Here is a 20,206-nt window from a genome sequence, read left to right as displayed (position 1 = left end):
GGAACCCAAGAGAAACCGTCCTGTTGATGATGGTCCAGCTCTGAGGCAAAGAGAGAGGAGGAGACGGCCTCTTGTTGTTGAGGAGCAGGCTGTAGACCTCATCCATCCTTCTCCTCTAAGACATGCCTCCTGTTCAGAATGCCTTAGTTTCATACATTTACATAAATCTTTGTTTAAGATCAGACATTTGTTTTCATTCTATAAAACTTAACGTATTTTCCATGAAGGTTTGAACTTTGACAGTTGAAATAAGAGGAAAGTAAGGAGCCAAATTGAGGCCATAAAGATGGTGTTAAGCTGAATAAAAGTGTCGGAAACTTTCTGCAGTTCTAATATAAACCTAATTATTTTCAGCTTCAAGTTTTTTCTCTTCAAGTTTCAAAAATGAAAACTTCAGTTTCAAGAAAGTTTAAGATTGAATCAGCAAAAGCTCCGGGACTTAGAAAACAAACTGTTGGAACTACAGCAGCAACACTCTAAATCCCTAAACAGTAATATTAAACAAGATAAAAAAAAGCTTAAAAGAGAAATAGACGATATGAACACTATCGAAATACAGAAAAAACTCACTTTCATAAAGCAGCAGCACTACGAGGCCGGAGGAAAATCTCTAAAACGTCTGTCATATAAGCTCAGGAAACAACAGGCTGAGAGAACTATACATAAAATTAAAAACCCTCTAAATGGAAAAATCGAAACTGAACAAGAAAAAATTAAACATTGTTTTTTAAATTATTATAAAAAATTATGTTCACAACCATATTTAGATGATGACCTCAATGTAAACACTTTCCTGTCCGAACTTAGATTACCAACAGTGTCAGAGGAACAAAATGAACATCTAATATCAACTATAACTAAAGAGGAAATTCTCGCAGCTATTAACAGATTAAAAGGAGGAAAGATGGCAGGTGCAGATGGTTATGGTCCAGAGTGGTAAAAGATAATGAAAGATTTATTGATTCCAACTTTACAGAAAACATTTAACTGGGTGATGGAAAGAAAGCTAATACCTCCCTCATGGAGTGAAGCAATAATTTCCATTATTCCAAAAGAAAACAAGGATAAATTACAATGTGGAAACTACAGGCCAATTAGTGTTTTGAATATAGATTATAAGTTGTTCACCAGTATACTATCTAAAAGATTAGAAACAATTTTACCCAAATTAATACACAAAGATCAAACGGGCTTCATCAAGCAGAGACAGACTCAGGATAATATCAGGAGGGTTTTGCACATAATGAGACAGGTTGATAAGCAAAAATTAGAAACTTTAATTCTGAGTTTAGATGCCGAAAAGGCATTTGACTCGGTGAGGTGGTCCTATTTATACAAAGTGCTTGAGAAATTTGGTTTTAATAATGCGTTAAAATCAATGGGGACCTCACGGAGTCATTTATTTTAGAGCGTGGGACGCATCAGGGATGCTGCATTTCGCCACTCCTCTTCGCCTTGTTTATAGAACCCCTGAGCCAGTGGATCAGACTCAGGGGCGATGTGACTGGGGTACAGACAGCAGCGGGGGAGCAGAACTTAGCACTTTTTGCAGATGATTTGTCATTGACTATTTCCCACCCCACTGAAGTTGTTCCTAAAATAATTAAATTACTATTAGATTACGGCTCTTTTTCAGGATACACAGTCGACATAAACAAAACCCAGGTACTCCCTTTGAACTATAACCCACCCGAGGNGACAGCAGCGGGGGAGCAGAAGTTAGCACTTTTTGCAGATGATTTATTATTGACTATTTCCCACCCCACTGAATTTGTTCCTAAAATAATTAAATTACTATTAGGTTACGTCTCTTTTTCAGGGTACACAGTTAATGTAAATAAAACCCAGGTACTTCCTTTGAACTGCAACCCACCTGAAGTATTTAAAAACAACTATAAATGGAAATGGGATTCAGACAGTATTAGATATTTAGGAGTGATACTCCACCGAGACCCCACCAAAACATTTGACGTTAATTATAACCCATTAAACACAGCAATAAAATTAGATATACAAAGATGGAATACTATACCCTTTTTGGATCTACATTTAAGAATTGATTCGATCAGATTAAACATTCTCCCCCGGCTCCTCTACCCGTTCCAGTGCTTGCCGATCCTTATTCCCCGAAAACAATTTGTAGAATGGGATAGAATGTTGTCGAAATACATTTGGAGTGGGAAAAAATCCAGACTCCAGTACAAAACCTTACAATTGAAAAAAGAAAGGGGGGGTCGCGGCCTTCCATGTTTGCGGGAGTATTACTATGCTGCACAGATACGACCACTGATATGTCTATGTAGAGCTGACTATACTGCAGGATGGAAAGATGTGGAGGGGACAACGGTTAAGGGGATCCCAATTAGAGCCCTGTTAGCAGACAACAAACTGCAGAATAAGATTCACTTATCAGACGATCCCATTGCTCATGTGATGATAAATGCCTGGAATGAAACCGTTAAGATTTGTGATTCACAAGATGCTGCAAAACTTTTGAGATGGTGTGCATACGACCCAAATTTCACCCCGAATCAACATGACGATCGGTTTAAGAGCTGGATTCCAAAAGGGTTGTATGACTACCATTCTTTTATCCACAAAGGGGAATTTGAATCTTTTGAGACTTTGCAGAGGAAACATGGACTTGTGTCAGCTGATTTTTACAGATACCTTCAAGTCAGACATTATTACAACAGAGATCTGAAAGTGAATTTAAACGACCTGGGATTTGTGGGAACTTTTTTTAATACCGTGGCACTGGGGAGTCCTGTTGGAGATGTGGGGAGGGGAAGGCCGATCATTTTCACATTTTTGGGGACTGTCGGATTATTACACCCTTCTGGTCGAACATACACGAACATTTACAAAACGTCTTTGCTCTTACTTTTCCACTGGACTTTGAAACTGTGTCCTTGGGCAACATAAAGCAGACACTGAACTTAAAGGATAAGAAACTCTTCTACATGCTACTGGCAGCAAGTAAAAAAGCTTTAACAAGGAGATGGCTTAACCCTGACCCACCAACAATCAAGGACTGGATACATTCTGTGCAAGAAATCTACAAATGGAAAAACTGTCTTTTTCGGTTAAACTGCATATGGATACGTTTTACAGGATCTGGACTAGTGGACAGAATATGTAAAACGTGTTGATGCTTTTATTTTGTAAAGAAGATGTAAGAAAAAAAAAAGTCCTTATTTTTGCACACTGGAATATAAAAATATGTTAATATATATTTCAGTAACTTGGCTACCCTTCTACGCACACCCAAGTTTTTGTTGTTCTTATTTTAAAAAAAAAATGATGAAGCAAAGCAACAACTTCTGTATCTCAAAATGTTCGTTGTCAATATGTTTTGTCAATAAAACTTGAATTAAAAAAAGACTACAAGCCAGAACAACAAGGGAAAAGAATCTGAAATAGGTTTTTGCTCACTGCTTTGTGTTCCATCTTAATATGAGTACATATTCTGTTTATTCTCATGTTATTAAACATTTTCATTGGCTGCTCCACTAAGATATAGAGCCTTTATAGAAAACACCTGCTTACTCTCCCGAGGCAATAAGCATCAGGAAAAAAACGTTATTTTTCATTTTTAAATTGATTTAGTCTTGGTTGGGTAGTTTAAGGATTAAGGTGGATATTTTATGTGTTGCTCTCAGTGTAAGAAACTGGACTGAGCGACCCTACCCTCTTCACAGCATAGGAGGCCTATAAATAATCAGCTATTAGTCATTCTATTGGTCAGAATAAACATTCTTGCTCTGATACCTTCTTTAACATCTTCGTGCTGATCCTATGTTTTCATGATATTTCTTAGTTATTCCAGTTCTAAACTGGCCAATCAGAGTCCTCAATAAAAGCATGTGGTTTGAATTAAATATTTGAACATATTTTAATCAGACACACAAAGAACACCTCACACTTTGGGTCCTACAAACACGACACCGAGCTATGTCTTAATTCCACCCGTACTCAGGCCAAAGTGGTAGAACTTCTTCCTAGACCGCGTTTCATGTTGACAGATATTATTCTCCTGTGATGTTTGGGTCAAACCAGGGAAAGAGCATGGACTGAAGAAACAACCACACAGCATTATAGTCGTATAGAAGGGAGAATAATACATCAAGTTAAAGCCAGTATAACCCCCAAAGTGTAGAAATCCTCCCATTCTACAAAATGATTTTCAGGCCCTGGTTTTATCAAATGTGACCATCAAATTAATTTAAATGTTTTGGACAATGGTCACATTAAAAGTCATTCAGAAAAATGAAGCAAAACTCCTTTTTTGTATACATACAGTAATATTACTCTATTATGATTAATATCCAAGATAAAACTTTCTAGAACCACTAAATCTCTTCATGACAGGTTTGTTCGTTCATTTTACATTCTGGATTCAGATATTTATCTTTGCTTATTTGCAGGTTTATACTAAACTTCAAGCTCTTCTGTTAGTTGCAGAGGTAAAACTTGAATAACTGTCTAAACTCCTACTTTCACTTTTTCATGGCACCTTAGAGATTTAGTACATTAATGAAAATAAGAATTAAAAAAAGAATTTTTTTAAGTACTCATGATTTAATAGTTTATTAATAAGATCAAACTTTGAATGACTTGAAGACATCTTGTGTTTCTTGTAACATATTTTCATGTTTAAACAATACATGTCCATTTACTAAATGCTGATCAGTACAAAGACAACGATGAACATTCTGCTTCTTGTGTGTGGATGTTAGAGCTGCTTTCAGGGCTGCTTCAGGACAGATGTTTCTCCAGGAAGGCGAGAGTAAGAGGCATGGAGGCAAAATCAGAGAATACCCTCTAGAATTTTCTAGACCACACCACTGGCTGAGGTCAGTGTGAGTAAATGCTAAAAATTCCCATTACACCTGAATGCAGCAATAGCGAGCTCTTATTGCCAGCACAGAAGTGTGTAAATTCCACGCAGCCCCTGAATGCACCTTGTGCCACAGTGAATGTGACAATTAAATCCATTAAATCTGTGCAATAAAGTCTGGATTAAATGTTTGAACCAACTCTGGGATGGATGTTTGTGGTGGTCAACAGTGGAGGAGGAGCAGACTCCATCATGGTCGTGTTTGAGCCTCAGAGATGAAGAACAGAGACTCACCTGTCAAAGTCAAAGAGATTTTCTGCTCAACAAATTGTAGTTTAACCGGCATTTGTAAATTTAGAGTTCTGCCTGTATTGAACCATGGGTTATAGAATGTAATTGTATGACTGATTTAAAAAAGAAAAAAAACATTCTACAAAGTAGATCCCGCCTTCCTTTCATACATCCTCTTAATTGTGGAGAAACCCGCAGCTGACCCCATACGACACCTCCACCCCTCTCTCTACCTAAAACCGCTGCTGGTGAATAATAGCAATCCACTCCTCTATTGTTGGTGGTTCCTGTTTGTTCCATTTTTTGTAACAGCTTTTTCACTTGTAGTCAACAGAATGTGTCGTAGTTTTTTCTCCATATTGTTGAACCTGTCCAGAGTCCAGTTACTAAGATACATAGCTTCAAATTTTTGACCTCTGTGTCAAACATTAATGTTTTGGCTGTTCCTATTAAATCAGAGCTCCCAAACCTCTTCATATATTTATGATTCAACAAAAAAATCTATAAAGATAGCAATTCCTTCAGAAAGCAAAATGATTTTTGTTTTTTTTCTCATTTTAGTGTCATAAATGTCACTTCATAGATCCAGAGTCTCATTTGAATTTATTCCAATTAACTTCTGACTGTTGTTGCTAAAACACAACATTTGTCAATAATCATGAGATGCAGTAAAGTCTTCTATAAAGTCACAGACTGTCCTGGAATCTGATCCTGAAATCCCTCCTCCTGATGACGAAACATTTGAGAGTTCAAAGTCTTGAAGGGAAACAAGCTGTGAGGAAACCTTCACTGCAGAAAGAACTGCAGCCTCTTTAACTGGAACTCTGAAGCAAAAGAACAACCAATGATCTGGATCAAGAAACTTTCAGCTGTTCCATCTGTCTGGATCTGTCAAAGGAGAATACATTTGATGTATTTTTTCTTTCCTGTTCAAAAAACCTGAAAAGCTTGATCTGCAGCTCCTCCTCTGTCATGATGGACGTAACCAACAGGAAGAGAAGAGAGAAGCTGATTGGCTGAGTTCACTGTGGAACCATCTGATTGGAGGATCAGAGTCAGGCTGCTTTCTGAGGAAGTGAAACTGACTTAGTCTTTGTGTCAGAGAGGAGAAATGGCGCAGAAAGGAGTGGATCTGGATCAAGAAACCTTCAGCTGTTCCATCTGTCTGGATCTGCTGAAGGATCCGGTGACTATTCCCTGTGGACACAGCTACTGCATGAAGTGTATTGAAGGATTCTGGGATGAAGAGGAGAAAATCCACAGCTGTCCTCAGTGTAGGGAGACCTTCACACCGAGGCCTGTTCTGGTGAAAAGCTTCATGTTTGCTGCTTTAGTGGAGCAGCTGAAGAAGACTGGACTCCAAGCTGCTCCTGCTGCTGATCACTGCTATGCTGGACCTGAAGATGTGTCCTGTGATGTTTGTTCTGGAAGAAAACTCAAAGCCATCAAGTCCTGTTTGATCTGTCTGGCCTCTTACTGTGAGAAACACCTTCAGCCTCATTTGGATGAAGCTGCATTCAAGAAACACAAGCTGGTGGAACCCTCCAAGAACCTGCAGGAGAACATCTGCTCCATTCATGATGAGGTGATGAAGATGTTCTGTCGCACTGATCAGAAGTGTATCTGTTATCTCTGCTCTGTGGATGAACATAGAGGACATGACACAGTCTCAGCTGCAGCAGAAAGGACTGAGAGGCAGAGAGATCTGGAGGAGAGTCAACAACAAATCCAGCAGAGAATCCAGGACAGAGAGAAGGAGGTGAAGCTGCTTCAACAGGAGGTGGAGGCCATCAATCACTCTGCTGATCAAACAGTGAAGGACAGTGAGAAGATCTTCACTCAGATGATCCATCTCATCCAGAAGACAAGCTGTGATGTGAAGCAGCAGATCAGATCCCAGCAGCAAACTGAAGTGAGTGGAGTCAAAGATCTTCAGGAGGAGCTGGAGCAGGAGATCACTGAGCTGAAGAGGAGAGACGCTGAGCTGAAGCAGCTCTCACTCACAGAGGATCACAGCCAGTTTCTGCTCAACTACGTCTCACTGCCACCACTCAGTGAGTCCACACACTCATCCAGCATCAATGTCCGTCCTCTCAGATACTTTGAGGATGTGACAGCAGCTGTGTCAGAGCTCAGAGACAAACTGCAGGACATTCTGAGAGAGGAATGGACAAACATCTCACTGACACTCACTCATGTGGATGTTTTACTGTCAGAACCAGAACCAGAACCAAAGAGCAGAGCTGACTTCTTCAGATATTCATGTCAAATCACACTAGATCCAAACACAGCACACAGAAAACTGTTACTGTCAGAGGAGAACAGAAAGGTGACATTAATGGAAAATTCTCAGTTTTATTCTGATTATCCAGACAGATTCACTGATTATTATTGTGGTCAGATTCTGAGTAGAGAGAGTCTGACTGGACGTTGTTACTGGGAGGTGGAGTGGAGAGGAAAATATGTTTGTGTAGCAGTCTCATACAAGAACATCAGTAGATCTGGAAAAGAAAGTGGATTTGGTTTAAATGACAAATCTTGGGCATTAGTTTTTCATTCAGACGGATTCTCATTTCACCACAACAGCATAAAAACTTCCATCTCAGCTCCTGGTTCCTCCAGAGTAGGAGTGTACCTGGATCACAGAGCAGGTGTTCTGTCCTTCTACAGCGTCTCTGAAAGCATGACTCTCCTCCACAGAGTCCAGACCACATTCACTCAGAACCTCCATGCTGGACTGTGGTTGGGTTATTCTGGAGACTCAGCAGAGTTCTGTAAACTCAAATAGTTCCTGAAAGAAGTGAAATGTTTGTTTTTAGTGATTTCTCTGATTTATGTCACTTTGAACTAAACATTTTAACTGTTAATATTCTCTGGAGTCGTGTTTGTAGTCAGAAATAAAGAGAGAAATGAAAAATCTCTAGAATGTGGATTTGAGACATTTTTGAAGATGAATCTCAAACTTTTTGGAGTAAAATCTGTTTTCTTGTCGTTTCTTTGAACTTTGGGATTTGACTGTTTGAGTTGAAATATCACACAAATGTTGTGTTCATGTTTTTGTGTTGTTGTCATGTGACCTGAAGGAAGCTGCAACACAAATGGAATCAGTGAGGTCACAATCAAAGACTTTCTCTGTGTTTGTTCTACACAGAAACAAGAATCACCAGATTCACCTGTGCTTGTAGAAAGAACATTTACAACTGTGTTTTCTGACTTTTTGCTCCATTTGACAACTTCTGATTGAAGATTTGTGTCTTCATTTCTTTGTTCTTCAGAGAAAAAATTGTTTCTGATCATTTGACAATAAAAACATCCCAATTCTCTTGTCTTCATTCCAGAGTTTGTGAAAAATCTGATGAAGAAAAATAGCAATTAAATGATGCAGTTTTCCTGGAATTATAGAAATAAAGTCTTATATCCAGATTCTTTCTCCTTTATTTTTCTCTGATTTAGGAGAAACTGTCAGATAGATGTCAGGGAAGAGAACTAAATAGGGTATTGTTGCACAAAAGTTGCACAAAATAAACAAGTTTTTTGTTTGTCACAGCAAGAGCACCTAAATCCATGTAGGTGTACAAAGGGTCAAAAATTAACACTCACCACTTTCCAGTTGCAAACATTTTATCCTCTTTGGCAAGTAAAAAGTAGAGAGTTAGTCGCCATGTGGCAAGTAAATGTTTGCGCTAAATAAGTCTTAATTATTAGGCCTCGTTTTGGTGAATTGCTAATTTCTTTAAAGCTCCCCCTATACCATCTGAACCCACCTTCCCAGTTATGCCTGCTATTTCACCGCAGTGTAGCATTTAGTTTAGGCTGATGAAGCAGCAGGACAAGTGGCCATTTTTTACAGGATCCAGATGTAACTGGAGGATAAACCTGCTGAATTTACAGCAGCAGCAGAAAATTAGATAAAAAAGTGATCAAGAGATAGAGACACTGAAAACACTAATGCCCTGAGTTTAAAGCCTGGTGGATAAATACAGAATTATAGAGATGACCTTAAAGATGTGTTTATACCATTAAGAAATTGCTGTTATGCCATTTTTAATATTTTACTTCTTCAAAAAAAGAAAAAAATCAAGAAACAAATGTTAATCTTGTCATATGGAGGTCTGGGAACCACTAAGTGTTCTGTTTCTGTGTTAAAGAAAACAGACAAAACTCATGTGTAACTGAAAATGAAACACTTCCTTAGCAGTCTGAAATGCCAAATGTAGAAAGCAAAGACTTGGATTAGAAATCAATAAAAGTCCAACAAAATACGTAGACAAACAAAATTCATATAATGATTACCTTCAATTACAAAAGTGATATATAAAAATATGCACTTTGAGCATGAGGATTTGGAACTCACTATTGTAACAGAAAAATGTGGCTAACACTAGTGACCTCTTATCTGTCTGCTCAGCTGCTGGACAGGACAAGTTAAAGTAAAAATAAGAATTAAAAAAAAGAGCTGAATATTTTTTTTCTAGGAAAAAGCAAAACCATTGTTTTTATCTGATGTTTTAAAAATGTTGTTACTAGGGTTGGGCCCGATTGGGTTTTATTCAGTTATGGTGCTAAAGCAGTTCTTCTGTTTCGTTTCCTATTTGTTTCCAATTTCAGTACTTCCGTGATAAGAAATAAGATAATGCCTACATCTTCCCAAATAAACACAGTCTCATTCGTAAGTCGTCACATATTGACGCATGGTCAATTTTTGACCTAAGCGTCAAAAATCTTTTTTTTTTTAGTTTTGTCTTCTCTTTTTTTTTTACATGGTGGCTGTTCAAATTGAATCAGGGCTCCCCAACCCATTAAATGCAAAACCAGTGGCCAACCCCTCTTTCGCTGCACGGCAAATTCGCTGCTTGCCGCCAGTCAAAAATGTGATCCTAAGCTAGATGTTGTGGCTGCGTCAGGGAGTCTGTGAATGTCACACTTCAAATGAATGGAAGGCGCAAGTAATTTTGAGAAATTAGGTTTATTTATTTTGAGCTGTTCTTCAAAAATCTACGGGACGAAAAAAAAAATCCTGTAAAAATGTTCTTGTTACTGGGGTTTTTATCTCTCTTCTGCTGTGTTTCTGTGTCTCTGTGAATGAGTTTGAAGGCTGTCCCACGTTAACAAGAGAGAGAGGGGGGGGCGGGGGTTGGCACCTTTTTTTTTTATTATTCTTGTCTCAACAAAAATGAGAAAAACATCACAGGCTGTCCTGACAGTGTTTCTTTTCAATTATAAATCCAACAACCTAAATGTATTAAAATGCTATTTTTCATGTTGATCTGAAGCTTTAGCTTAAAAATATCCTCTGGTTGGGCATGGCTGTGGGAAAGACTCCACACTTCTGACTGATGTTCACGTGCACTTTATTCTTCAGAGTAAAGATTGGGATAGAAAACTGAAAGCTAAAAAGAACAGAATCAGTTCAAAACTCTACTGTTAAACAGGAATCACATGAACACAACACTTAAAAACAGTATTTCTTTATCCATCTTTTCCTCACTACGTTTTTGGGAAAATAATCTCGCAAAAATAAATATACACACACGTGACTTGGCAAACTGATCAGTGATCACATAAAATAATGTTAGAATTAAAGATGCATACAAAATATTTATTTTGTTGTCATAGACATGCACATACGTAAACTAAACAATGGCCAACAATACAAAGTCAAATAAAAAAATTATAATACTAAAATATTATATTCAAAATCAACCAACACAAATTGAAGAACTTTTGACAAAATCTCTAAAAAAAAAAAAAAAAAATCAACAAAATTGCGGTACCACTATTAGCAATACCTTTAAACTGACAGATGCCATTGAAAAGCTGAAGAGCTATAAATTATAATTCATAATAAAAAAAAGTGCAACTAATTGAGGTGAAGGGCTGATCAACCCTTTCCGCTCTCTATATGTGGAAATGGACCTTGTGCTGTCTGCTTCTGCCTTTCCTGGGGTCCAGTGCTCATTGAAGAGCTCCATGCATTGAATGTACTGTATAAGAACAATGTCAGGGAAGGCGCTGAGTGATTAGTTCTGGAAGACGTCACTACTGTAAACAGTTGCATTATTTAAAAAGAGAAAAAAAAACAGCATTTCTCAGTATCAGGAGCATTTGGCATCATTAATTGCATTAAGACTTTACTAATGTAGTGTTACATGTCAACACCCTTGTCCAGTCCTTGTCTTCTGAGACAAGATATTTGATCAAAACCCTTTATCACATTCTTTACAAGAAAAAGGCTCCTCTCTTGTGCGAGTCCTCGTGTCTTTTGAGATTATATATATGACAGAAACTTGCATTGCATTCTTTACAAGAAAAGGGCTTCTCTCCTGTATGAGTCCTCATGTGTCTTTTGAGATTAGATTTTTCACTAAAACTTTTATCACATGCTATACAAGGAAAGGGCCTCTCTCCTGTGTGCGTCCTAATGTGTGTTTTGAGATTAGATATTTTACTAAAACTTGTGGCACACTCTGTACAAGAAAAAGGCCTCTCTCCTGTATGAGTTCTCATGTGTGCTTTGAGACTTGATATATGACTAAAACTTGTGGCACATTCTGTACAAGTATAAGGCTTTTCTCTTGTGTGAATTCTCCTGTGTTCTTTGAGACTTGATTTATTACTAAAACCTTTACCACATTCTTCACAAGAAAAAGGCTTTTCTCCTGTGTGGCTTCTCATGTGAAGGCTGAAATGAGACCAGTAACCAAAACTTTTACCACATTCTTCACAGATGTGAGGTCTTTCATCAGATTTAGTACTCTTGTGGACAGAAACATTATCAGCAAATTCTATATTTTCATCAGAGTTTACATAGGTATCTGTAATTTCTTTGGGAATAGTTTGTGTCTCTCCAACATCAGTCTCAAATGGACTGTCGCTGTCTGCATTTTGGACATGACTTCTGTCTATTCTCTTCCTCTGATCCCTGGTCTGTGGGTCTGTCTCTTCATCTGTACTTGATGCTGATTCTTCATACTCCCTTTCTTCTTCGTCCTGACTATAAGACACATTAAAACTTTGCTGATCACTTAGATCTGCTTCTTCGTGCTCATTTTCCTCATAGATAGAAGTCTCGATCAACGTATCAGGCTCCTCCTTCAGATCAAGCTGATCTTCTTCCTGACTGATGCAGAGCACCTCAAGTTCTTCTTTAATCTGTGGAGGTTCTGGTTCCTCCGGTTCCTCTTTAATCTGTAGAGGTTCTGGTTCCTCAAGGTCCTCTTTAACATGTAGAGGTTCTGGTTCCTCCTGTTCCTCTTTAATCTGTAGAGTCTCCCATTCCTCCTCTTCCACTTTGACGATCATTGGCTGGTCGCAGAGATTTGCTTCTTCAGTCATAGAACGCTCGGAGAGGACTGCAGGGACACAAGAGAAAGTAGGACACTGAGAGGTAAAACACAACAGACATACAGCCACTAGGTCCGTTTCCATTTACTGAAATTGAGCAAATTGGATTTGTGATAAGACATTTTCCTTATGAAAAAAAAATTACCTTTGTCCCCCAAAATTTTTTTGCGCTTGGAGGTGGTGGTTTTTGTGGCATATCAGAATGAAAATGGTATACAAAACTGCAACTGAAAGCCCTTCTTAAAAACTAAATGAATCACATAAGCAATAACTCTATATCACGCTTAGAGATGGCAATTCAAGAGGTCTCATAGCATCACACAGCTCATCAAACGTTGAGCATGTCATGCAGAATTGTTGGCTCCACAATTCTTCTGAATTCTGCTGATGAATGAATGAATGAATAAATAGTTATCTAATAAGATTAATCTGTAAATAGTGGAAGAATTGCACCTTCTACTGCTACAGGTAATGCATTGCTGTCAAATGAACAGCTTCTAAATATCTGTGAGTTTTTATTTTGCCTCTGTGCTAAAATCTATAAAACAGAGCTTGTAGATGATTGTCACCCAAGACCAGAAATGAGGGAGACTGATGAAGTTTATAGAATGAATGTCTGATAGTTTAGTAAAGTCCTTTCCCTATTAAAAACATCTCAAAGTGCTAAATAATAATAATATTAACAAAAACACCCTTTACCACACATTCAAGTGAAACTAAAACTTTTACTATTTTTAGATTACATAGATGGTAAATAAATCTCAATTGCTTCAGAATTTACCTTCAAATAGATGATTTCGTTGTACTTTGAGAAAAAGGCTCCAGCTAGCATCTTTAACTGATACAAAAAAAACATTTTTTTAACTTGGATGATAACGTCAAAAACACCTGAATATGTTAAGATTCCAAACCCAGAGATAACAGCAGTAAATGTTGTGGCAGGTTAAAGTTTACATCCACAGCTCCTTCACTAACATCTGCTCTCTGCGGTGTTTATGTGACTGAGCAGAAAGCTAGCGTTAGCATTAGCGCTGTAGAGTCTAGCTGGGCTTTCTCCGGTCTGTACGACCAAGAAAGAAGCTCAACAGTGACGCCACCGATTTAATGAAATTTTGTGCAAACTCACTTACACTTCTTACAAAGGAAAAAAAAAATTGCGACCGACAACTAGATTTAGGTTCTTTCAGTAGCTAGCTACGAGCTAGCAAAACAATGCAGCAACGTGCATCTTGACCGAACATTTTACGTGTTTTCAACATAAATTTCCATCAGTTTTTGTGCAGGTTGAATGTGAATATGTGCGATTAACATCCGCAATGTTTAAAAACACAAAACATTAATAAAAGCATACATCAAAGAACCAAACTAGCATGCTACTCGTTCGTTGCTAGCACCCACTTTAGCACACAGTTCAAAGTTCCCAGCCTGATTTCTCTCTATTAAAATGCGATTCCTGTCCTGTGATGATTCCTCTCCATCGGATTATTTTGTTGTTAAGGTTTTTGAAGTTGATTGTAAAATGCTGCGTCTCCTTAAGTTACTTTTCCGTCATTCATTACTCGAGAAGACTTGATCCATAATGATAGCGCACGTGACTTCCAAACAAGAAAACACACCGGGGAGGAGGAGGGGCAGCAGCTCGGATTTAAAGTCACAGCTGTCAACAAGCTTTTGCCTTCTTGCTCTTGCAGCTTTTCATAGAAGATCGTGATAAAACGATCTCTCAAAAATGACAGATCGTCGGCTTTGGAGATCGTAAGATGGTTTTTTATCAGTCATTTCACCCACCCCTACTCTGAAAATGACATGGTTGTTGATGCCAGACTGGCCAGAAACTGCTGATCAACTGGAATTTTCGGTTTTACACAAAACCATTTCTAGCGATTACAGAGAATTTATGAAGTTTGTTAATATACTATTGTCCATCTGTAAGAAAGTTACGTACTTGTAGTAAGAGATGTGTTCGTCTGTTAAAAAATGTTCTGCTTGTAGAAAAAAAATGTAAATGAGTAAAAAAAAAATGTAACCGTAAAAATAAATGTGTGCGTGTGTAAAACTATTCTGTACCAATAAAAATCGTATGTCTGTAAAAACAATCTGTACTTGTCAAAAGAAATTGGCAGGAAAAATGCTTACATGAAATGTCACGCACATATAGGAGCACACTCACTCATTGATCCAGTGACAAAACTCAAGTTACAAGTAGGGCTGCCACAAACGATTCATTTAATAGTTGACTAATCTCCAATCTCAATCAACTACAAAAAACTAAATGAAAGTCTCCAATTATTTTTTTAAATCTTGAGAACAAATAATTCATAAAACATACATGTATAAAATATTTCAAAAATGTTTAGACACAAAAATATTTAATCATTGAGGCATATTTATAAAAGCAAAAACCAAATGACATCTTTGAACTCAAAATATTTATATACATAAAAACCATGAGGATGCCCATATGAACAGTGTTTTGAGACATTGATTTATTTGATTTATTTATAATAGAGTTCAACAATAATGATAAACTACTAAATGTATTCAGTATATAAAAATTAATAAAAATGCTCACAAACGATTACCAGTCCTCTCTTTCCCTTAATCGGTTTCCTAAAATAATACCAAAAGAGTCTACTAAGGGGAGCTGAGTGAGATGTGAAGATGCCGCCCCAAAACAGTCATCAGTTTGTACTGGAGCAATGAATTTTTAGCCCAAATGCCTAAAAACATAGTTGTGTGGGTACACCGCAAACAGAGTGCACTTTGCTCCTTTTCCACGTGCAGTGGGGAGGGGCGGAGCTCCTCGTGCACCTGTAATGTTAATGTAACATAACTTGGTTTGTAAGGGGAGTAACAGCAGTACCCTGTCCAAACACCGCGCTAAAATCCACCAGATTTTAGTGGAGAGGTTCGCAGCATCTGACCGTCCAAACGAGGCATGTAGCAGCGCTACTGATCCAACTGGTGAGTGTGCTAGCAGTGCACACATGGAGCACGTGGCTTAAGTGTTAATTATCAAAGAAAAGTGCAGGAAACTTTAATAAAAGGAGGGGAAATGAATATGGATACCAGCACTGAAAAAAAAAACAATTATATTACAATATTATCGGGCTAAAAGTTCACATTGTGCTTCAATAATAAATTATCTGACATAAAATGAATTAAAATGCAGCATTATGAATTTTTATTTCCACATTTATTGCTCTCTGAAGTGAGAGGATTTGTTTATTAGTTACCCTAAAATGTATGTAATTAATTTGGATGTTGGATGGAGTGTTAAATCAACATATTGTGTTTTAAATTGTTCTAAAAGAAGGTTTGGAAGAAAATAAGATACATTTGTTTTAAAAATAGTTATCATAGATTACCAAGGTGATATGATTATTGCAATGTTTACCATATCGAGATACTATCGGAATCGTGAGCCATGTATCGTGAATCGCATCGTAAGTTACCCTGAGATTCCCCGCCCTAATCATAATGAAAAGACCACTTTTTGAAAATAGATTAAATACAGTTGGAGCAGGACATTAAAATGCTTCACAAAGCTGAAACTTCACCTAAAAAAACTGAGTAAAACTTTATGTGATCAGTACAGAGCTATTCATTTTAAATTTTTCTAATTTACTTTTGTTTTTTCAAACATTTCCTTTTTTATTTTTTAGAATCGTCAACATAGTCACGGCTAATCGTGGTGAAGATTGTCCCTTTAACGACAAAGTACATGCTAACAACTGGACACTAAGGTTAGCTGCGTCTGACTTTTAAAGTGGTGTGGATAAATAGAGCAAAATAAAATGACACAATCATCAGAAAACTGGAGTTTTCTAAACATAATTATGTACATTGATTCCAAGCAACTTAATTTTCAACATTAATAAAACATTCAAAAGTCAGTCAATACATTGTAGGTGTAAATCAGTATTTCGAAGAGGACTTGTAGTTTTGTCTGTACACAGCAGCGTCATTATATATATAGTCAAAACCTCTTCATGGGTTTCCTTACTGACTCTTTCCTCCCTGAGGAAACTTTCCAAATACTTTTTGTTTTTTAATCGGCGTTTTAGTTTAGCAGCCCGAGTAGCCGCTTTATGTCACATGACAAGTCAAGACAGTCGGATGTGGTGAACAGAATCCAATAGTTTTTTCAAAATAAAATTTCCTTCAGAATCAGAAAATAAAAAAAAATAAAAACGGACACGATCTAAGTTGGCGGATGCTTTTCTGTTTTTTTTTTTGTTTTTTTTGTGCAGCACCTTAACAATTGGCCCACGCACAGGTACCAGTATTCGAGGGGTGGGGGCGATTCACAATACACGTGAGCCGAATAGCGGTGGAGCGGATCAGTATGGTCCACTAGATACAGTTCGCCACACACGTGTAAATAATGAGTGATCACCCCCTTCAAACATCATTTAAATTAAACCCCAGCAATGTTTCTGACATAAAGTGTCAAAATTCTCTCCTATTAACTGTGCCATCACCAGCTTTAATGTGAAGCCTTTTTGTTGTTCACTTTTTGGGGTGTCCCGTTAGAGGTCACTACAACCATTTAGTTCTTACAGATTGGCACAAATGGTTTGACAGAATTTTTACACCGGATACCTTTCCTGACTCAATCCTGTATTTTAAAGGCATATATGTGAATATAACTAAAGCTTCTCAAAAAATAATTTTGGGCTTTTATCATCTTATTTCTACTTTATTTATTTATTTTTTTTAATAAACAGACCATGTATTGATGTGATATATATGTGTGTAAATGCATATTTATGCTTTGAAGAACATAAATATGTTTTATGAAATATATATGCTTTGAAGCTTAAAAAAAAAAAAAAAAAAAAACAATTTTAAGCTTTTATGTTGTTTTTTCCTTTTGTTTTTTTTCTCCTTTTAGTCATCCGAAAAATTATCAGAACCGTGACCCTAAAACTGTGACACGATCCAAGCGGTGAATTTTGTGATCTGTTACACCCCTCGTCATTATTACGTTTTTTTCATCCCAAGTAAATGGAGAGGCGATTAGCTTTAGTTTTAATTTTAAAACTTTTTCCGATTTCATATTGACATTTGGCAGAACAGAAAGTCTGCGTATAATCTAAACTTATTCAACAAGCTGAACTAATAGTTTTGTAAATGTCAGCCGCTGCAACGCAAAAAACATGAGCAAAAAAGCGGAGCCTTCCTGCCCAGACGGAACCCATGCAGCTGGATACACCAACGATCCATGGGGCAAGTGGAGGCTGATGTGTCTGGCCCAGCTGTCTGTGGAAGATGTTGAGGATGTGTACCTATTTGGATTTCTGATAATTGGATTCCTCCTAATGGGGACCAGAGGATTTCTGATTTATTGGGCAGTCTGGGAGCAGAAGACGGAGAGAGGCGATCTGTCAGATCTCTGTGGAAAGATCCTTCGGGGAGTAGAGACTCTTGCCCACATGAGCGGGGTGCTCACGATTCTTGAACTTGTGCCAAAGATGGATGCCAGCTTTGAGCAACTTTCTGCCCAAAGTGAGGGTAGACTGGTCTAAAAACGCAAGACCAGTCAAGGACTCAACCAGTAGAACAAACAACTGCTGGTGCCTGAAAGAATGTTATCTAATCAGAGCCCCCTTCAGAGGCTGAGGATTCCGTCCTTGGTTTCTCAAAACATATCCGCTTCTACAGAGTGTAAACAGCAGCTGTGTGCAAAGGATGATACTTGCTGCTCTTCCATTCACTGCAAAAATAATGGACTTTTTGAGCCATGAGGTCCCCCATTAGAAATGCATTACCTCCACTCCTCGTGAAAGTAGGCCACGGCTTTCACCGTCACTTACTGAAACGGCTATCACCATTTTGCAAACGTCTGCAACCCATCTTCAGCGGTTGGTCTGAGTCATAGCTGAGTCATGGAATCTAAAGGAAGTACTGTTGCCAATCTGTAGTGAGTTTATTGTGAGTGTCCGCCTCTTTCCATGCCTCTACCACGAGACTGTGGGATGTAAACAGCTTCTACTATAATAACGCTGACTCGAGAGAATTGTACAAGTCATTGTTCAAGTCTTTGGGGGAGAACCATTCCAACACTTTCAAGATAGCGGACCGTTATACTCCAACATAAGGAGTCATAGGTTCACTTTCACTTGGCTCAGAATACTGTGGTCAAGTGAGTCACCGTTCGCTCTGCCATGGTTAATAGGCCAGCTGTGCTATAAAATTTTTTGTGCGCCCATATTCTACAGTTCACAGCAGAGCGTGAAACTTAACTAAAGAAACCCCCATCAGTTTACACATTAAATGTCTTATATATTCTAAATACTACAAAAACAGAAATATATTAATTTCCTCAAGTTAAATTGAAGACTTTTTAAGACCTTTTTAGAACGTTTTAAGGCCTAGCATAGGAAAAATTAAGACCAAATTCTCTGCCTAATTTCAAGCCCCATGGACGAAGGAAAACGGAAGAGACAGAATTAGTGGATATTGTTAGAGGGGAGAAGGACGTAATTTTGTAGCGATGATAAGACACTAATACCAAAGAGACTCTAAAATTATGAGATAAAGTTTATCTGGTTCACAGTTTTAACGTCAGCCTGTAGCTGATTTTATTTGAGCGTTCAAGCAGCAAACACCAGACGCACAGCCGCGTGTACCTCCACCAGATCTTATACCCGTACGCATGGCTCTAAATCCACTTTTTTGGTTCCTAGCCGGGGTGGCCGGTTTCATTCAAAGTCTAAAAGCCAAATCTGGACTCTACTAGGCAATCGTTTCTTTGGAAAAATAATTTATGTATTTCCAAGCAAAACACTTTATTAATTTATTTTCCGTTAATTTTCAGTAGGAGATTAATGTCTCGCAAAAAAAAAAAAAAACACTAGTAATAATTGAAAATTATTTGTGCCAAAGCAGAAACGCAGCAAAGTTCGTTGATGGCCTGCTGGATGCTCACAGATGCGGTCAACTTTGCGCCCCCAATCTGTTTTTCAAGATATTTGAAAAAGTATTTTTTGATATATTTTTCATGGTGACGTGTTGCATTCAATTAAAAAAAAATAAGACTACACTTTTTTAATGCAATATGTTTCTAGAAAGATAAAAGCTATTGATAATGAAATAATTATTTTAAAGTGATCTAAAGTTGTTTTTTCCCAAGAATGTCTTGCATAGAAAAAAACATGTATATTGATATCTTTATTGTGTATCCAGTGTGTTGTTGTTGTTGTTCTGTAATTTCAAAGAGTAACAATAACATGGACCTAAAAGTGAGCATCTCTATGTTGGCTGAAATCAATGTGAGGAAATACTAAAAATTACCAGCGCCCCTGAATGCAGCAACAACAAGCTCTTGTTGAAATTGCATTAAAGCAGAAATTCCATGCAGTCCCTGAATGCACCACCAGCAGCAGCGAATGTGAGGATTAAACTCCAGAAATCAAGACAATAAAGTCAGAATTAAATGTAGTGAGCTAACTTTGGGATTGATGTTTGTGGTAGCCAAATGGGGAGGGAAGGTGGACATTTAAAAGTCATGGTTGTGAGTTTGAGTTCCCTGTAATTAAGGATGAACGATGCTTCACCTGCTAAAGTGGCTAATGACTTTTTTTCTACCTACCAAATTCAAGTTTTACTCGCATTTGGCAGGTATTAATCTAAAGCCCTTTCCGTACGCAGCACCAGACCACACCAGTTTCAGCCCTACCTTTCACTGTTGCTACATTTTCTGTGTACAGAAATCTATCAGTGCCC

The 20,206-nt window shown here is 37.7% G+C and overlaps 2 protein-coding genes across 4 annotated transcripts in view; one reads left to right on the top strand and one right to left on the bottom strand.

Annotated features, from left to right (window-relative positions):
• Positions 1–5,756: 5,756 nt before the first annotated feature.
• Positions 5,757–8,456, top strand: LOC112145043 (tripartite motif-containing protein 16). The gene has a single exon (XM_024270044.2). The coding sequence runs from the start codon at positions 6,243–6,245 to the stop codon at positions 7,917–7,919; it is 1,677 nt and encodes a 558-aa protein (XP_024125812.1). The 5' UTR covers positions 5,757–6,242; the 3' UTR covers positions 7,920–8,456.
• A 2,009-nt stretch (positions 8,457–10,465) lies between these two features.
• Positions 10,466–20,206, bottom strand: part of LOC112145047 (zinc finger and SCAN domain-containing protein 21) — a 17,776-nt gene continuing 8,035 nt past the window's right edge. For all 3 annotated transcript variants that reach the window (XM_024270052.2, XM_024270051.2, XM_024270050.2), the window contains one exon: positions 10,466–12,483. In XM_024270052.2, coding sequence (XP_024125820.1) covers positions 11,351–12,483 — 1,133 coding nt within the window. In that variant the 3' untranslated portion in view covers positions 10,466–11,350. The remainder of the gene's footprint in view (positions 12,484–20,206) is intronic.

The sequence above is a fragment of the Oryzias melastigma genome, linkage group LG2, assembly GCF_002922805.2.
Source record: "Oryzias melastigma strain HK-1 linkage group LG2, ASM292280v2, whole genome shotgun sequence".
NCBI classification, from domain to species: domain Eukaryota; kingdom Metazoa; phylum Chordata; class Actinopteri; order Beloniformes; family Adrianichthyidae; genus Oryzias; species Oryzias melastigma.
The sequence above is the reverse complement of the archived record's forward strand: the minus strand, read 5'-3'. Positions and strand labels throughout refer to the sequence as shown.